The sequence below is a fragment of the Drosophila serrata genome, unplaced genomic scaffold (assembly GCF_035046125.1).
Source record: "Drosophila serrata isolate PLE 108 unplaced genomic scaffold, ASM3504612v1 contig_240, whole genome shotgun sequence".
In the NCBI taxonomy this organism is placed as follows: Eukaryota; Metazoa; Arthropoda; class Insecta; order Diptera; family Drosophilidae; genus Drosophila; species Drosophila serrata.
The window spans coordinates 2668404-2687450 of record NW_028257138.1 but is presented as its reverse complement, the minus strand read 5'-3'; the positions used below and the strand labels follow the sequence as shown (position 1 = coordinate 2687450).

General features: G+C 46.2%; 1 protein-coding gene across 1 annotated transcript in view; it reads left to right on the top strand.

Annotated features, from left to right (window-relative positions):
- ds (dachsous cadherin-related 1) overlaps positions 1-17534 on the top strand; it is a 78398-nt gene extending 60864 nt beyond the window's left edge. Inside the window, exons 4-12 of the mRNA XM_086830502.1 lie at positions 638-1230; positions 1841-2294; positions 3112-3614; positions 6068-6439; positions 6554-7328; positions 7424-7834; positions 7915-8287; positions 11485-12764; positions 12897-17534. Of these exons, the coding sequence (XP_086686628.1) occupies positions 638-1230; positions 1841-2294; positions 3112-3614; positions 6068-6439; positions 6554-7328; positions 7424-7834; positions 7915-8287; positions 11485-12764; positions 12897-16255 (8120 nt within the window). The 3' untranslated portion in view covers positions 16256-17534. The remainder of the gene's footprint in view (positions 1-637; positions 1231-1840; positions 2295-3111; positions 3615-6067; positions 6440-6553; positions 7329-7423; positions 7835-7914; positions 8288-11484; positions 12765-12896) is intronic.
- The last annotated feature ends 1513 nt before the right edge of the window (positions 17535-19047 follow it).

Sequence of the window (19047 nt, the reverse complement as noted above, 5' to 3'; positions counted from 1 at the left end):
TCTTTTCGAGCAAGGCAACAACAAAACCAAAACACTTCAAACGCAAATTTCGGCAGAAATCTGCACCCATCAACAACGTCCTCGTCATCGAGGCACGACACAAGAAGGGCCCGTTTTCAGTTCAAACTCGATCCAAGTCCCAGTCCCAAGTCCCTCGTCTGAGACGATCCACGAAGGCTATGCAAAATGATTTTGCGCTTTAATTTGCTGCTTTCGCTGTGCACTTCCTTTCAAGCAAAAGATCCACTCCTACCTGCCTCATGTGTCAATCGCTGACGAGAGCTGAAGCTGCTGAGGCTCTCCTCCTTGGAAGCAGATTCTATTGTTCCTGCAAACTCATTGTCCAAAAAGCCTTTTGAATGGCCTTTTAATGAGCGGCGAGCTCCTAATTTCGCTTCTCAAAGAGTTCCTTCAACTCTACCACAAATAATTGCAGTCCTCTTTCATCATCAGCGAAATGAGAATGTTAACAACCGGATTTTTTTTTGTTTTCAAACTGAACTTGAGTGGAATTTATAACAGAATAAGGAAAGAGTATTTTAAAAGGGTATAATATATGATTTAAGCAGCAAATTCAGGGATGACTTCTATTATTTTTAATATTTATTAACTTTATGATTTAATCCTTTTTTTACAGCCCAACGGAGTCCTGTGAGATACTCGATTTATTCTGGCGATCCCGATGGTTATTTCAGCATTGAAGCCAGCTCGGGAAATATTCGCATTGCCAAACCCTTGGACCATGAGGCCAAATCCCAAGTTTTACTTAATATCCAAGCCACATTGGGTGAACCTCCTGTTTATGGACACACTCAGGTGAACATCGAAGTTGAGGATGTCAATGATAATGCCCCGGAATTCGAGGCCAGTATGATGAGAATATCTGTGCCGGAAAATGCAGAGCTGGGTGCTCCTCTATATGTTGCGCATGCGCACGACAAGGATTCGGGTAGCAGTGGCCAGGTTAGCTATAGTTTGGTCCGGGATTCGGGAAAACGTCTCTTTGAAATCGATCCGAGATCTGGACACTTGGTTTTATCACAACATCTGGATTATGAGACCTCTCAGAGACATACTCTGATAGTAACTGCTACGGATGGAGGAGTTCCTTCGCTTTCAACGAACCTCACCATTTTGGTAGATGTTCAGGATGTCAACGATAATCCGCCAGTGTTTGAAAGAGAGGAATATTCAGTGAATGTCTCGGAATCGCGATCGATTAATGCTCAGGTAAGCAGAATATACCATGAAACATCCTATGATTTAAAGCTTATACTCTAGATCTGTGAGCTGGAGACTTAATAAGTAATACGATTTTTTTACTCCGTTTAACGGCCAGTTAATGCGTTTTCTTGCCTTGAAATTTCCATTATCCATTCAAAGCAGCGACTGCTGAGGGTGCCTTTTTTGTATCCTTCTTTTATTGCAAAATAAATCTGTGTAATGCAAACTAAATGCGGCACATAAATTTGATTAACAGCCACTAAAAGTCACGCTTTTGTCAGGCGGCCGTCATATCGCGTTGAAAATATCTCAACACCCAGGAGGAGCTGCAGCTCCTTCGACTACCGACTACTACTTCTACTACTCCTAGCTCCAGAGAGCCACTTCAGCAGCTCCTTCCTCTGCCTTAACTCCCTTTAGCTTCAGCTGCAGTCTCGGGCCTTTTGCCTGAACTAGTTTTGATCATAAAATCACTTCATATCTTTGGCATCGAAACGAGTTCTCCAGAGGTTTGGTTTGCCAGATACACATATACACACCAAGCATGGCTCTCCATCCTCGGTCCCAAATGATTGATGCGATTCCCCCCTCTAACTTCTCCTCCTCTATTTCACAGATTATTCAGGTTAATGCCAGCGATCTGGACACGGGCAACAATGCCAGGATCACCTATAGAATAGTGGACGCCGGCGTGGACAATGTCACGAATTCCATTAGCAGCTCCGATGTGGCCCAGCACTTTGGCATCTTCCCCAACTCTGGATGGATCTACCTGCGTGCTCCGTTGGATCGGGAGGCCAGGGATCGCTACCAATTGACCGTACTGGCCACGGATAATGGGACACCGGCTGCCCATGCCAAGACCCGGGTCACTGTGCGTGTCCTCGATGCCAATGACAATGATCCCAAGTTCCAGAAATCCAAATACGAGTTCCGCATCGAGGAGAACCTCAGGCGGGGCTCCATCGTGGGTGTGGTGATGGCCACTGATCTGGATTTGGGTGAGAATGCGGCCATACGATATAGCCTGCTGCCGGCCAATTCCAGCTTCCAGGTGCATCCCGTCACAGGTGAGTCGCGGCTAGCTTCCTTTTGGCCATAAATTAAGGCCCCAGCTCACCAAACGGGGAACAACTCACTCAACAGAGCGGCTTCGCTCCTCTCCGGTGGCGGTGGCAACTGTCAAGCCACCAGCCATGACCCACGGTCATTCATTACTGGCTCCTCAAAGCCACAAGAAGGAGATCTAGCTTACAATCTAAGACACTGGGCGGAAAACTTGGGAAATCTATTCTCTATATAATATTAAGAAAGAAGGAAAGTCCCCATTTAGAATTACTTCAAGAAGAGATTTCACCCTCTTTACAAATGTTAATTTCCTTAAATGTTATTCAATCTCAAGTATATATTTCTCCCTGTGCATTTGCCGGTCTTAGCTCTGGACCATAGATCAAGCGCATGGCAAACCTGTTCCTGCCAAGCGATAAAATGCGATCGCCAAGAGATACCCAAGATCTCGAGCGGTTCGGTCTCCGATGCCTGACCATTAGTGTTCGGGCAACAACAGTTTTAACGCTGTCAGCTCATCCGTCAATGGAATATCATTGGCCTGACATCCAGAGCCACTGTTGTGTCCGTGTCCAGGTTTTGCCTCATGCGTGTCCGCTGCAGGCAACTCGGAGAGAGACGACACCTCGTCTCCTCTCTCGTCTCATTTAAATTAAATATGAAAATCTTTCGTGCAGCTAATCCTGGCTGGCAAACTGGTTTCCCTGACACGAATTCCTTTTTGCGGGGCATTTATCAAAATAGGCGACCCAGTTAGGCCACAAAATTCGTACTTCAACATTAACCTTACTTTTTGTTTCTCCGATTTCCAATTTCCAGGTGAAATCTCCACCCGGGAACCCCTCGACCGGGAGCTCCGTGAACTCTATGACCTTATGGTGGAGGCCCGGGATCAGGGTGTTCCAGTAAGAAGTGCCCGAGTTCCCGTTCGCGTCCACGTGAGCGATGTCAACGATAATGCCCCAGAGATTGCAGATCCCCAGGAGGATGTGGTTAGTGTGCGTGAAGAGCAACCACCGGGGACAGAGGTGGTGCGCATAAGAGCCATCGATCGGGATTATGGACAGAATGCCTCCATCACCTATTCGATTGTCAAGGGTCGTGACTCCGATGGACATGGTCTCTTCAGCATTGATCCCAGCACGGGAGTAATTCGCACTCGCGTGGTCTTGGATCACGAGGAGCGGAGCATCTATCGCCTGGGAGTGGCCGCCTCGGATGGCGGAAGTCCGCCCAGGGAAACGGTACGGATGCTCCGTGTCGAGGTCTTGGATCTCAACGACAATCGGCCAACATTCACCAGCTCCAGTCTGGTGTTTAGGGTGAGTACGACGACGAAGACGACTAGATTTATGCTAAGGTCACTATGGGGATGGGTTTTTCGGGGCTTGGAGCTAGGTTATTTCCTGGAAAAACTTTTGTCTATTTGACGCTTCTAGTTTTACACGACGACGATCGTGAGCAGCGCGTTTGTCGCCTTTTTTCTTCGCCTTTTCCGCCGCCTTTTGTGCCGCGAATGATTTGTAGCCGCAGCTTAAAGCCTCACGTGACAATGGCCAAGAACACGACTCTGCTCCGAGAGTTGGTTCCATCCTGGTCACCTCCTGCTCTGGCCTCCACTCCATCTCCTTCCCTTTAAAGAGCTCGGAAGCAGATGTCAGAGTGCCACAGACGTGGGAAGTGTCGCGATTTGCATTCAAAGCCCTGAGAGCCGAAATTACACTTGGCAAAAAGCAATGTCTAGTAAGGGAAATGCTTTAAATGGAAGGATATCGTTACACCTTCCTTTTTTCCAGTGCCTAAAGAGCATCTTTATCCTCTTGGCATTGTCGGCGTGTTCATTGCGCACGCGTAATTGTCACTATGCAGTGTGACAAGTCGCCTCGTTCCACTCGGTCAGGAATGGGGATCTTGGCCAAGCCAGGCCAGGCCTATTAAGTGCGATTCGAGACGTCAGTTGAGAGATCAGGAGGTGCAGTCAGTTAGTCAGCCGGACGCCTCGTGCCTGGAGGAAGAATCAACTTAGATTTCGGTTGCTCCTTTTGTCCCTTTTCTCTCTCTTGGGAACCCTTTAACATTTTTATCACGTTCGATTCGCACATGTTTTGCATACTCTCGTCCCCGTCCTCCATGGATACCTCATGGACTGCCTCAACCGCTGATGGCTCCGACGCTTTGACATGCATTTAATTGCCTCTCGGAGAGGCACACAGAGCTCCGAGAGCTCTGTCAAGGAGCCGGGGGACGACCTCATCCTCGTGCGTCCCTTAAATCCGCTTCGGCCACAATTAAAATTGACACATTTCGCTGCGTTTCGCTTGGAGTTGCAGATGGAGATGGAGACTTGGTTTCCCTTTGCTTTGATACCTGCCGCGATCTTGGCTTTTGGCTTTTGTTCTTTTGCGTTGGCGTTGGCCCGTTGACTACAAAAACTCCACTCCATGCTGCGGTGATGCCAATTACTCAGCGACGGATTGCCACAAATAAATCCGTTGTAATTAAGCAATTCCCCTTACCACTAGCAGCCAGCCTCCCTTCGTTTTCCGACCCAAGGCCCCCAAGGGATTTTATACCCTTCTTCCTTGTGCTGTGCCAGAGGAAAGGAAGGATCCTGCCATAAAAGTGCACAACAAATCATGCGCCATTTTTGTGGCTCTGTGGTCTCTCTCTCTCTGTCTCCTCCTCTCTCTCTCTTTCTGTGCATAATTTGGCCAAAAACCGAAATGAACAAGCCGCAAAAGACCTCAGTAGTCGTTAGTTAAACTTACACTTGGAAAAATGTGAAAGAAATTGTTTAAATATATAGAATATAGCTTCTCAAGAGAGAGAATATCTTATAGAAGATTTCAGGATTACAGATTTGATACTTTTTATGTACTTTAATAGCCTGTTTAGCCACCGAATTTCGTGAAAACATAACAAAACAATTATAAAATCCTAACAATCTATGTTCAATTTTCCTTTTTAAAACTTCTAAAGTAAATACAACATTTTCTCTCAGTGCCTTGCTGTGGTTCACTCAACTGCGTAATCTTGGCGGGGCATAAATCTCGTGACTGTCATTTTTGTGTCTCCATTTTGGCGACCCAAACAATATTTGCAATGTTTTTATTTTATGAAAAAAGATACCCAAAAACTGCAGAGAAGAGAACCTTTCTTGTTGTTATTTTTTGTTCGGTTTGTAGGGACTTCTCCTCTTGAAACGGTTTTTGCGGTTTTGCATATTAAATTCTTCTTGTGTGCGGAGAGAAGAGCTTCTTCTTGTGTCTTGTGAAGATTCTTGGTTGCTCTTCCCACCCGATCCGATCCACAACATTTTTGCTGCAGTGATTTTCGGGGCCGCCAACTTGGTCGGAATGCATAATTTCTTTTTAATGCCATTGGTCGGGGGACTTGGGACCCGAGACTGGACTGGCTTCCTCCCCAGATTCTGGTTCTCCTCCTGCTCCTCCTTCTCCGGGTCCTAAAAAATAAAGGCAAAGTAGGAGACGACGGCGGAGGGGAGGTGGAGAAACTGAAATTTTTAAATGTTTGCTGCCTTCGTAATCTTGAAGTATGAATTATTGCTTTAAGATTGGATTTTCAACACTGTTGTTGAGATTAAGATACGCGCCGAACAACAACGATCGCAGGTCCCCGGGAACCCAGGTTCCAGTTCCAAGTAGAGCGACCGCATTCGCATCCTCATCCTCATTCCCATTTCCAAATCCCAATCCCAAATCCCATTCCATTCTTAATAAGCCACGAATATAATCTATAATTGGTATTTGTGCAGGTACGCGAGGATGCCGTCGTGGGTCATGTGGTTGGTTCCATCAGTCCCAGTGAGCGTCCGGCGGATGTGATCCGGAACAGCATTGAGGAGGAGGTGGCTGCCGATTCAGAGGAGCTTCGCATCACCTACACTTTGAATCCCCTAACCAAGGACCTCATCGAGGGTGCTTTCGATATCGATAGACATTCGGGTAACCTTGTGGTGGCCCGTCTCCTGGACAGGGAACTACAGTCCGAGTTCCGCTTAGAGATCCGAGCTCTGGACACCACGACTAGCAATAATCCGCAAAGTAGTGCCATTACCGTGAAGATTGAGGTGGCCGATGTCAATGATAATGCTCCAGAATGGCCACAGGATCCCATTGATTTGCAGGTGAGTCATTGGATTAATTTCAATATCTAAGTTATCAATTAAAGTCACAAAACTTTTCAAATTTCACACTTTTAATGCTTTTCCTGGATATGTTTTTTCTTGTGTATTTCCCAGGTGAGTGAGGCCACTCCTCTTGGCACAATTATCCACAACTTTACGGCCACGGATGCAGACACGGGAACGAATGGAGAACTCCAGTACCGCCTTTTGCGCTATTTTCCCCAATTAAACGAGAGTCAGGAGCAGGCAATGCCACTCTTTGCAATCGATTCCTTGACGGGATCGCTTAGCCTGCAGGCTCAGTTGGATTTTGAAGCTGTGCAGGAATATCTGCTCATTGTCCAGGCCCTGGATCAATCATCGAATATCACGGAGAGACTGCAGACTTCGGTTACGGTGAGACTACGAATCCTGGATGCCAACGACAATGCCCCGCAGTTTGTGTCCCCGAATACAAATGGTGGCAAGATGGCTTCACTGTTCATTAGCGATGCCACCAGAATTGGGGAAATTGTGGCTCACATTGTGGCCATCGATGAGGATTCGGGTGACAATGGACGCATTAATTATGAAATAACCGGTGGCAATGGAGAAGGTCGCTTCCGGATTAATGCTCAGACGGGACTTGTGGAGCTGGTCAAATCCCTGCCGCCGGCACCCGAGGATGTGGAAAAGAGTGGCCGTTTCAGCCTGGTCATCAGTGCCCGGGATAATGGACAGCCAGAGTCAAGGAGAAGCACTCTAAACCTGCAACTGATTGTCCAAGGCAATCATAATAATCCCCCTCGATTCCTGCAGGCTGTCTATCGTTCGACGATCTTGGAGAATGTGCCCAGTGGCAGCTTTGTCCTGCAGGTCACAGCAAAGTCCTTTCACGGCGGAGAAAATGGTAAGGATATTGGATGAGACTTTACTTTAAATTCCTTTTAATATTACTAACAAAGGAAGCACCTAACCTATGACTTTTTTTCCTATTCTTCCTAGCAAATCTAAGCTATGAAATCCCCGCCGGTGTTGCCCAAGATCTGTTCCATGTGGATTGGCAGCGTGGCATTATAACCACGCGAGGTCCCTTTGACCGGGAATCCCAGGCTAGCTATATCCTGCCTGTCTATGTCAGAGATGCCAACCGCTTGGCCACATCCTCCTCCCAGTCGGCGGTGAGGAAACAGCGCTCCTCGGAGAGCAATGGCGAGGGTAACAATGGCCAACACTTTGATGTGGCCACCGTGTACATCACCATCGGGGATGTCAATGATAATACACCGGAATTTCGACCCGGATCATGCTATGGCTTATCTGTTCCCGAGAACAGTGAGTCCGGAGTGATTCATACGGTGGTGGCCAGCGATTTGGATGAAGGTCCCAATGCGGATTTAATTTACAGTATTACAGGTAAATATTAAAAAGAAGTTGTATTTAGTATATATATTAATTCCCATTATTCCTATTGCTTTCTCTCCTCTCTCTTCAAGGTGGTAATCTGGGCAACAAGTTCACCATCGATGCCCGTTCCGGAGAGCTGAGTGCTCGTCCCTTAGACCGGGAACAGCAATCCCGATACTCTCTGCAGATCCAAGCCTCCGACCGTGGTCAGCCGAGGAGTCGTCAGGGACACTGTAACATCACCATTTTGGTGGAGGATCAAAACGACAATCCGCCGCGTTTCAAGCTCCCCAAATACGTGGCCAGTGTCCAGGAGGACGCACCACTCGGGACGAGTGTGATGCAGATCAGTGCCTCGGACGCAGACTTGGGTGTGAATGCCCGACTCGTTTACTCTTTGGCGAATGAAACCCAATGGCAGTTTGCCATCGACAGCGAAAGCGGATTAATCACCACTGTCGGGTAAGTCTTTAGCTTAAGGGATTCTCTCCTGGGTATCTCTTTGGGGTCGGGCTTGATCTTATCTCCCAGTTGGATCTCAAAAGCAAAAGAAAACATTGCCATAATTTTCGCAACAACTAATGCAGGCAGGCAGGGAAATCAATGTATCCGCCGTCGAGCTATCTGCTCACATCCTACGCATCCTACACAGCGACAATGTTGCGAATCCGTCTCCTGTCATCTCCTTGTGCTTCACCCTCTCTCCTTGGACACCTTTTCCCCTTCCAAGGAGCACATCGCGCACGCATTCCTATAAATAGCTTAAGGTGGAGGAGCTGGAACTTGAAATGGAGTCTAAAACTCGGTTCCTCAATGAGTTTCTGTCTCTGTCCGCAAACGTGTGTGATCTCTGACTGTGTGCAGAGTGAGAAAAAGAGTAGTGGGTTTAGGGGAAAGTAGAGGAAAATCGAGAAATCAGAATATAGTATTTGAATCGAAATAAAACTTATTAAAAGGAGGAACATATTCACCAAGGAATCAAGGATGACAATTCCTTTTTCGGACTCTATTACATTTAAGAAAAGTTCTTTGGAAACATCCGTTTTTAAAGATTACAGCAGTATTGTCAAGGAAATATAATCATAATATAGCTTTGGCTTTATCCTTTCCAGATCCAAAAGATACAACTTATAATAGAACAAGTACTTAACGAATCAGCAAAATTAAAATTATATTCCGCAACCTTATTTCTTCCTCTGTAAATTCTTTTCTCTGTAACCCTTGAAGGCCCCCTCTGGTGCAAATTTATGCTTATTGACAATCAATGATGACAACAATTGCTTGTTCCGTCTGACATAGCTCTTGCTCAGTTCCGGCCAGCCAAGATCACCACTTTGAGGGTACGGGTACGGCTAGGGAGGAAGGAGCAGGGAGTATCCAGATATTCCTAGGGGCCAGAGGGAGCACACGGGACACTCGAAATGACAGTAGCGTCAGTGTTGCCATTTATACAAACGCGATCCGCTGTCATGTACCAATTTTTATCTTTCGCTGATTGTCGGCAAACAATAAAAACGAAATCCCCGCCACCGCCGCTGCCAATGCCGCCAAAAAAAAGGCAGAAATAAAACAACAAAAAGAATCGGGATCTAGAGGAGCTATAGTTGGATCTGGAGCTGGAACTGGAGCTGGAGATGGAGCTCAGGGAGAAGGAGAACGAGGGCCACATGCAGTTGGTACAGAATTGTAGAGCAGACAGACAGACAGAGACAATTCGTGACGTTGTTGTTAGTCTTGGACTTGCACTTGGACTCGGGACTCGGGATTGTGACTTGGTCTTGGATTTGCTCTTGGACTTGGAGCAGTCACAGAAAAAACAAAAACAAAAACAAAAGCAGAGTGGAGTGGAGAAAAAAAAGACAAAAATGTGCCTGCCGCTTGTCCAGGCCAAGATGTTGCTAGTTTTCTTTCTTTTGGGTTTTTTTCCCTCTGTTTTCTGACTGACTGACTGACGATGGACAAGCTAGCAGAGCGAACCTCAACGGGCAATAGCGGCAGTCAAGAGCTTAGGGCTAGGCAGCCCAACACTGAGAGAAAACGATGTTAACAAGAAAGGAAACTAAATTTTTAATGAAATGTATATAACCTTGCAGTTTACAATTAAAATATAAAAACGAATAGGAAATCGATTATAACTAGGCTGAAAATATTCACATTCTTGGATCGATATTTATCGATATTTTTATATGTCAATTTTTTCGATAAATCAGAGTTTAAAAAACTCATAGCTCAGCCAAAAAGGATGTAAATTTAATTCGGAAAGCTTTCCTATGCTAGATTTTCTTAGGTTATTAAATCTGCATACTCAATTAAAAATGTAAAAAAATTAATTTTTTTTTTTTTCATTTTTGACAATTTAATATCTGTTAAACTTGGAAAAAATAATTAAAATATTTTTCCCTGCCCGAATAGTTTCCTGTCTAAATAGACTCGGCTGATGATGCTGATCAAGAATATATATGATTTATGGGGTCGAAAATGACTCCTTTGTGAGTTACAAACTTTTACTAACATTATAAAACCCTCAATGTGTATAAATATGATATATTTGTAGTCTGTCTGGTAATCAGTGTACAAAGTACACGAGAACTGAGGTATTTTAAATACGTTTCTTATTCATAATTTCTTTAACTTAATTTTAAAGAGAAGATAAATGTAATTTATTAATCTAGAACTAGCTTAAGTCACTGATTTCTTCTCAGTGCATAATCAGTCTAGGCCCAATCTTTGTCCAACTTGGCTTGTTCGCCGTCGTCCGTCTCCCCTGATTCCCTGACCCATTCCTTGCCACTGCCACTCATTCCAAGTCTCCAAATCCACGTCCAATGATCACCAACAACAAAAGCAGCAGCAGAAACCTCAACTGATGACTGACCCTTGTAAGCATTTCTGCTGTTGTTTCACAGAGGAGGAACACACCACTCCAGTCCAGTCCAGTCCCAGTCCTCAGTTTGACTGATTCAATTCATAAAATGGCCCTCTGTGCTCACGGGATGAGCTTGTAATTTGCTAAATTCGTTTTATTGGCCAACATGCAAGCGCGGAATGGCATGGCAATGGAATGGCGGCGACTGGCTGCCTTCTGCCTGCAAAGGATTGTAATCATTTTGGTTTATTATTTGTGGCAGCAAACATGTTCCAGAGGAGCGTGATAGCGCGATAGGAAGGCAGTCCAACTGCCGGGATTAGTTTCTTGGATCAGTGAAAAAAATAAAAAACCGAGAAGTAGCTGAGGCCTCGGATCAAGTTAGCTCAAGTCCCAAAGAATGCTAATGCGAGTGTGCATCTCCAGTGGGAAGAGCACAAACAAATGACTTAATTACCACTCCAGACCCCCAATAACATTGTGCACTGTGGCACAAAGATTAAATCTGTTTATAGATATTGTTGAAAAATACTTTCAAAAATTGCTCACTTTTCTCTCTGTGCACATCATCTTCCTGGGTTCCTGTTTAGAAGATCCATTGCGAATCATTTCGTGTGGCTAATTGTCGGTGGGATTACGATTATATATATATATATATATAGAAGAGCAGCTAGGTCCCAGAGATACCTAATTAGTGTCGCAAGCGGCGCCCATCGCCGACTGATCGTGTTCAAGCCATTAATTGAATCGTTTCCCCCTTGGTTTTCCCTCCTTCTTTGGTTTTTCCTTGCAGCAAACTGGATCGCGAGCTGCAGGCAAGCTACAGCTTCATGGTTTTGGCCACGGACGGAGGACGCTACGAGGTGAGATCGGCTTCGGTTTCGGTGCAGATCAATGTACTGGATGTGAACGACAATAGGCCGGTCTTCGAAAGATATCCGTACATTGGCCAGGTTCCGGCTCTTATCCAACCGGGACAGACATTGCTCAAGGTGCAGGCCCACGATGCCGATCTGGGTGGCAATGGAGAGGTGATCTACTCGCTCAAAGCGGAGAATTCCGCAATTAGTGGCAAGTTCCGGATAAATCCCAGTACTGGCGCGTTGAGTGCCTCACAGAGTTTGGCCAGCGAATCCGGAAAGTTGCTACAACTGCAAGTGTTGGCCAGGGATAAGGGAAATCCACCGCAATCCAGTGTGGGTCTCATCGAACTCTTGGTGGGTGAGGCCCCTCAAGGAGTGCCTGTTTTGCACTTTCAAAACGAAACCTACAGAGTCAAGGTCAAGGAGAATTCTCCATCGGGTACAAAGATTATCCAAGTTGTAGCCCTTCGAAGCGATGGTCGTCGGCAAAGGGTGCAATTCTCCTTTGGAGCTGGTAACGAAGATGACATTTTCTCCCTGGATTCGAATTCCGGAGAGATCAGAGTGAATAAGCCGCATTTATTGGACTTTGATCGCTTTGCCACGCCCTCCATGTCAGCCCTGAACCGGGGTAGAGCCCTGCACTACGAAGAGGAATTGCAGGGAACATCCGAGGAGGATTCCAGCAACAGCACACGATCCCAACGAGCTTTGACATCCACATCCTTCGACCTGACCAACAGCCAACCCAATGAGATGCATGTGGTAATCGTGGCTCGGAGCACGGATGCACCATTCCTTACCACATACTCGGAGCTTGTGATTGAATTGGAGGATGAGAACGACAATAGTCCACAGTTTTCGCAAAAACAATTTGTGGCCACCGTTTCCGAGGGCAATAGCAAGGGTACCTTTGTGGCCCAAGTTCAGGCCTTTGATTCGGATGCGGGTTCCAACTCCAGGTTGAGATATCACATCGTTGATGGCAACCACGACAATGCCTTTGTCATTGAGCCCGCTTTCAGTGGCATAGTGAAAACGAATATTGTTTTGGATCGAGAAATCCGTGATATCTACAACCTCAAGGTCATCGCTACGGATGAAGGAGTGCCCCAGATGACGGGCACGGCCACCATAAGGGTGCAGATTGTGGATGTTAATGATAATCAACCCACCTTTCCACCCAACAATCTTGTCACAGTCAGTGAAGGTGAGTAAATTATATCAATACTATTTTAAAACATTCCTTTCAAGGATTAATTTATAGTTGTAGTTATTATAATATTCCCAAGTTAATATTTTCCCTTCCCGGCTTTTCTTTATTTATTTATCCTTCTTTCAGGCACTGAACTGGGAGCCGTAATAACCTCCATTTCCGCCAACGATGTGGACACTTATCCCGCTCTTACCTATCGACTTGGTAACGAATCTCCCCTGGACACTGAGAACTTGTCCATCTTTGCCCTGGATCGTTATAGTGGAAAGTTGGTTCTGAAGCGTAGATTGGACTATGAACTGCAGCAGGAATACGAGGTCGAGGTGATAGCTTCCGATGCAGCTCATGAAGCTCGCACAATCCTGACTGTTCGGGTGAACGATGAAAATGATAATGCACCCATATTCCTGGCCCAACAACCCCCGGCCTACTTTGCCATATTGCCAGCTTTATCCGACATTAGTGATAGTTTATCCATGGATATAGAACTGCTGACTGTGAATGCAACAGATGCGGATGCCGAAGGCCAGAACTCCCGTGTTCAGTACTCGATAGAGCCACCACTGGAAGGGTTCTCTATGCATCCCACAAGTGGTGTTGTCTTTGTCAACATGAGCAGATTGCAACTATCAGCAGCCTCCCCGAGCGGAGATTACTTTGTGAGAATCTTGGCCAAGGATGGCGGTAAGCCACCTATGAAAAGTTCCACTCTTTTGCGAGTTCAGGCCAGTGACAGTGGCTCAGGGAGGTCGCAGTTCCAGCAGACACAATATAGGGCACAAATCAGTGAGGCTGCTGCACTCGGTTCGATTGTACTCCAATTGGGACAAGATGTCCAGGATCAGGCCTTTGTCATTGTGTCTGGAAACGAGGAGGGTGCATTCGAGTTGCTTCAGTCCAAGGCTATTGTCCTGGTCAAGCCTTTGGATAGGGAACGCAATGATTTGTATAAACTTCGCTTGGTTTTAAGTCATCCCCATGGTTCGACACCTTCTTCAAGCTCAAATTCTACTTCTGGAATCTCCGTGATAATTACCATTCTCGATGCCAATGACAACTATCCCGTTTTCGACCGAAGTGCCAAGTACGAGGCGGAGATCAGTGAATTAGCTCCCCTGAGATACTCCATAGCTCAGTTGCAGGCACTCGATGCTGACCAGGAGAATACGCCAAACTCCGAAGTGGTGTACGACATCACCTCGGGCAATGATGAGCACATGTTCACCATAGATCTGGTGACGGGTGTACTCTTTGTGAATAATAGATTGGACTACGACAGTGGTGCCAAGAGCTATGAGCTCATTCTTCGAGCCTGCGATAGTCACCATCCGAGGCCTCTTTGTACCCTGCAACCCTTCCGATTGGAACTGCACGATGAGAATGACAATGAACCCAAGTTCCCGCTCTCTGAATATGTACACTTTCTGGCAGAGAATGAACCAGTTGGTAGCTCCGTCTTCCGGGCTCATGCCAGTGATCTTGACAAAGGACCCTTTGGACAGCTCAACTATAGCATTGCACCAGCTCCCAGCGATGACAGTTCGTGGAAACTCTTCCGGGTGGATCCGGAAACGGGTGTGGTCACATCCGCCTCCGTTTTCGACTACGAACAGAGGCAGCGCTACGATCTGGAACTCCAGGCATCCGACATGGGCGGCAAGCGGGCCCGAGTGGCAGTGCGAGTGGAAATCGAGTCAAGGGATGAGTTTACACCACAGTTTACGGAGCGAACCTATAGGTTTGTCCTGCCAGCGGCAGTGGCTCTGCCCCAGGGCTTCGTGGTGGGTCAGGTAACTGCCACAGATGGCGACAGTGGTCCGGATGGCAGGGTGGTTTACCAGCTGAGCGCCCCCCACTCGCACTTTAAGGTGAACCGCAGCAGTGGTGCTGTCCTGATCAAGAGGAAACTTAAGTTGGACGGCGATGGAGATGGTGGCAATCTGTACATGGATGGTCGTGACATCAGCCTGGTAATCTCTGCATCGTCGGGACGTCACAACTCCCTCTCCAGCATGGCTGTTGTGGAGATTGCTCTGGATCCTTTGGCCCATCCTGGCACAAATCTGGCCAGTGCTGGCGGTGCCTCAGGTGGTGGTTCTATGGGCGATTGGGCCATAGGAATTGTTGTGGCCTTTCTCCTTATCCTTTGTGCTGCTGCTGGCATCTTTCTATTCATCCACATGAGAAGTCGAAAGCCTAGAAATGTGGTGAAGCCTCATCTCAGCACGGAGACTGTGGGTGTGGGCAATTCCAATAGCTATGTGGATCCCAGTGCCTTTGATACGATACCCATTCGAGGCGGGATCACTGGTGGTGCTGCAGGAGCAGCTTCTGGTCAGTTTGCTCCGCCAAAATATGACGAAATTCCTCCGTTTGGTCCTCATGCCGGCAGCTCGGGAGCAGCCACCACCTCTGAGCTTTCCGGCTCCGAACAGTCTGGTTCAAGTGGTCGAGGATCGGCGGAAGATGATGGCGAGGATGAGGAAATCCGGATGATCAACGAGGGACCACTGCATCACCGAAACGGAGGAGCTGGAGCTGGCAGTGATGATGGCAGAATCTCGGATATATCTGTGCAAAATACCCAGGAGTACTTGGCCCGCTTGGGCATCGTAGACCATGATCCCAGTGGGGGCGGTGGAGGTGCTTCCAGCATGGCTGGCTCCAGTCACCCGATGCACATGTTCCACGATGATGATGCCACCGCCAGATCGGATATCACGAACCTCATCTATGCCAAGCTAAACGACGTCACGGGAGCGGGTTCGGAGCGAGGGAGTAGTGCCGATGATGCGGGAACCACTGCGGGTTCAATTGGTACCATTGGCACAGCCATTACCCATGGCCATGGAGTGATGGGCAGCTACGGTGAAGTCCCTGTCCCTGTCCCCGTCGTTGTGGGTGGCAGCAATGTGGGCGGATCCCTGAGTTCCATCGTACACAGCGAGGAGGAGCTTACTGGGAGCTACAACTGGGATTATCTCCTGGACTGGGGACCCCAGTACCAACCGCTGGCCCATGTCTTTTCCGAGATAGCGAGACTGAAGGATGACACCATCTCTGAGCATAGTGGACACAGCGGCAGTGGTGCCAGTTCGTCCGCCAAGAGCAAACACTCGTCCTCGGGAGCGGGCAGTGTGGTGCTGAAGCCACCACCCTCGGCCCCCACTCACATACCACCGCCGCTTTTGACCAATGTGGCACCACGAGCGATTAACCTTCCAATGAGGCTGCCACCCCACCTGAGTTTGGCTCCCGCCCATTTGCCACGTTCACCCATAGGTCATGAGGCAAGCGGTAGCTTCAGCACATCCTCAGCAATGTCACCGTCCTTCTCCCCATCACTTTCACCATTGGCCACAAGGTCACCATCGATATCGCCTCTGGGAGCGGGGCCTCCAACGCATTTGCCGCATGTCTCATTGCCACGACATGGCCACGCCCCACAGCCCAGTCAGCGAGGGAATGTGGGCACAAGGATGTAGGATGTAAATGGAATAGTAGGATAATTAAGTCCAGAAGATGTACATGCATATAGTATTACTTGCACACACTCACACTAAACACGCACACATCGCCCATTAACAATTGTTTGTATATATATTTTATACATATAGCACACATTAAACTATTATTAGTTGGGATTGTCCATTGCACATAATGGCCTCAGGTGGGGCAGGGTTGAGATTGCAACTAGGAAATTACTTAATAAACTTCAATATTTATGAGCCTTGAAACTAATTAAATGCTAATTTGATATATATAAAGAAATTCCAGCCTAATAACACAGGCATCATCATTATAAAGACATAAAATAATTTAAACAAGTAGCAGCAATCTCTTCCAGTAGCCTCATTCGGGGCATTCGGTGCAGGGTGCAGATCCCAGGGTAACAAAAACGAACGAATGAAAGACCACAAAGCCAACATAGACTCTCTGAAAACTCCTTTGCTTGCACACAACCGAGAGCCAAAAAAGCGAGGAGGAGCAGCAGCTGCAGGAGGAGCCGGAACAGCCATAAGTTGTAAGCATTTAGAGCCTAGAAATAGTAACCAACGAATAACTCCGACTCGAACTCGAACTCGAACCGAATTCGCTCGAATCTGTATCTGTATCTGTATCTGTAGCCTAAGTATCCGTACGTAGCCTAAGTATCTCTGTAACTGTAGATGTAGCATAGGACTGTAACCCTAAACTCGTTTTTTATGGGAGCAAAAGCAAAAAAAAACCAAGTGCACTTAAGCAGACCGCCTATCCCTGTTTTAAAGGGGATCAAGCCATGCCTGCGATTCACATTTCCATCTCCATCTCCATATCAATTCCATATATTCTGCTCTGAGAGAGAGACGAGCGGAAAATTGTAAAAAGTTGTTTAAGTAATCATTGTTGGGGAGAAACAGAAATCAGAAATAAACCCTTCCTTCATCTTCTTGCTGTGTAAAAACCGAAATAAATGAATAGTAAACCAAGAAGATGATAGATTCGATGGAGAAATCTTTTAAGTATAGACTAGTTACCAGTTATTATTATATATATATATATATCTATATAGATCTTAGACCTTAGTGTATATTATCCACTTGTGTGTGATGCTACTTGTGTAATTTCTTATTTTCTAGCAAAAAACGAATCTGTATAAATGTTCACCAGTCTCTCTCTAAGGATCCTTTTAGCCCCTAAGCCCCGCGAATAGTTTATAATAGCGAAAAAAAACGAAGAAAGCAAAAGAATAAATATTTAAAACTGAAAAAAATATATAAAAAATTACCCCAAATGTGTGATTAATTTGCTGCAGGAGGTAAAAAAAAGAGGGAGTGGAGACCCCACGTGGGCACAATAGAGGGGCTTCTCCTTTTAGAAGTTTAAACAACTTGGAAAGGAAAAGTGCCAGGCACGCCCACGTGTCAGCCAGCGAGGAAGAAATGAGTACACAGAGGAAAATGTGTATAGAAAACTTTAAAAATTATATAAATTTTCATAAATGAAAGGAAGGAAATCCTCAAGTACAAGGATTAATTTCTACATTTTCAACAAAGTAACATTTCCCCTGTGTAGTAGGTGGCAAAAGTTTTGCTGAACTCTTGAACTGCTACAACTCACGAAAGAATCGGAGATCTGCTGGACTTCTGGATCCTATAGGCTCCTCCAGACACTCTGCAGACAGCCCAAGGAGATCCAAGAATCAGCAACCACAACAACAACAGATCGAGAACCGAGAACCGACATCCACTTTGTCTTCATTTCAAAGACGTTGCATGAACTCATTTATTTGTTGCTGATTTCTGGCCTGCACCACACCTCCGCCTGGACTCCGCCTGTGTTCCCTGCCATCGCCCTTGCCTGTCGTCATTATCATTATTTGCCTCAGTTCGAGGTCCCCTGCACCAGGTCCCGGTTCCAGTTCGCAGTTGAAATCTCGGTGCTCGGGTCCCCAGTTGAGTTATTTCCATTTGCCAGGCTTCGACTGTCCATGGAAGACTCTCCTCTCCATATCAATTGCAGCAGATCAACAAAGCCAGCTCTGAAGAGCTGCTGAAATTTGCTTCATTTTTTAAGCCTTTTTTCATACCGATTTCTTTAATAAGGTATATGGTTTTTGGAAACAAAATAAATAATAACAAAATGTTTTCTTATAAAAAATACTGAATTTGTATTATAAAATGAAAGTCAATGGAGTCAATGCAGAAAGTAAACACATGAAAATATATTTTTAAACGGAAATTTGTGTGAAAAATAATAATAAAAAAATACAATACAAATACTTTTACAGAGTAGTTTCATATTCGACCCCCTTATAGTGCTACCTATATGCATGTTGTTTTTTTTTTTTTTTTTCGGTCACATTTCGCAGGAACGCGCAGTTCAGCGCTATCCTTACTCAGAAGGAGGGCATCTAAACGCTTGTGGTTATTATTAGTAGCAGTCAATTCATATTACAGCGAATACAAATAACGACGAAGCCACCTGGATGTCGATCCCCCAAGAATGGATGGGGGGACTAAGAAACCAAGTGGAAATAACAACGCAAATCGGGATGAGGATGAGGATGAGGACGACGATCATCATGATGATGATTATGATTATGGGTTGTTGGCGCTGATGCCTAGGTATTCATTTGGGCTACGCACATTTTTTGGGGTGTGTACACACACACACATCAGACAGGGAAAAACAAAAGGAACAATCACGACGGAAAGTGAAAAGCCTTAATTTGTTATGGGCTGAAAGCCAGGAAAAGGCAAAAAGGCTTACGGGTTAAACCCATTTCCAGAAATGC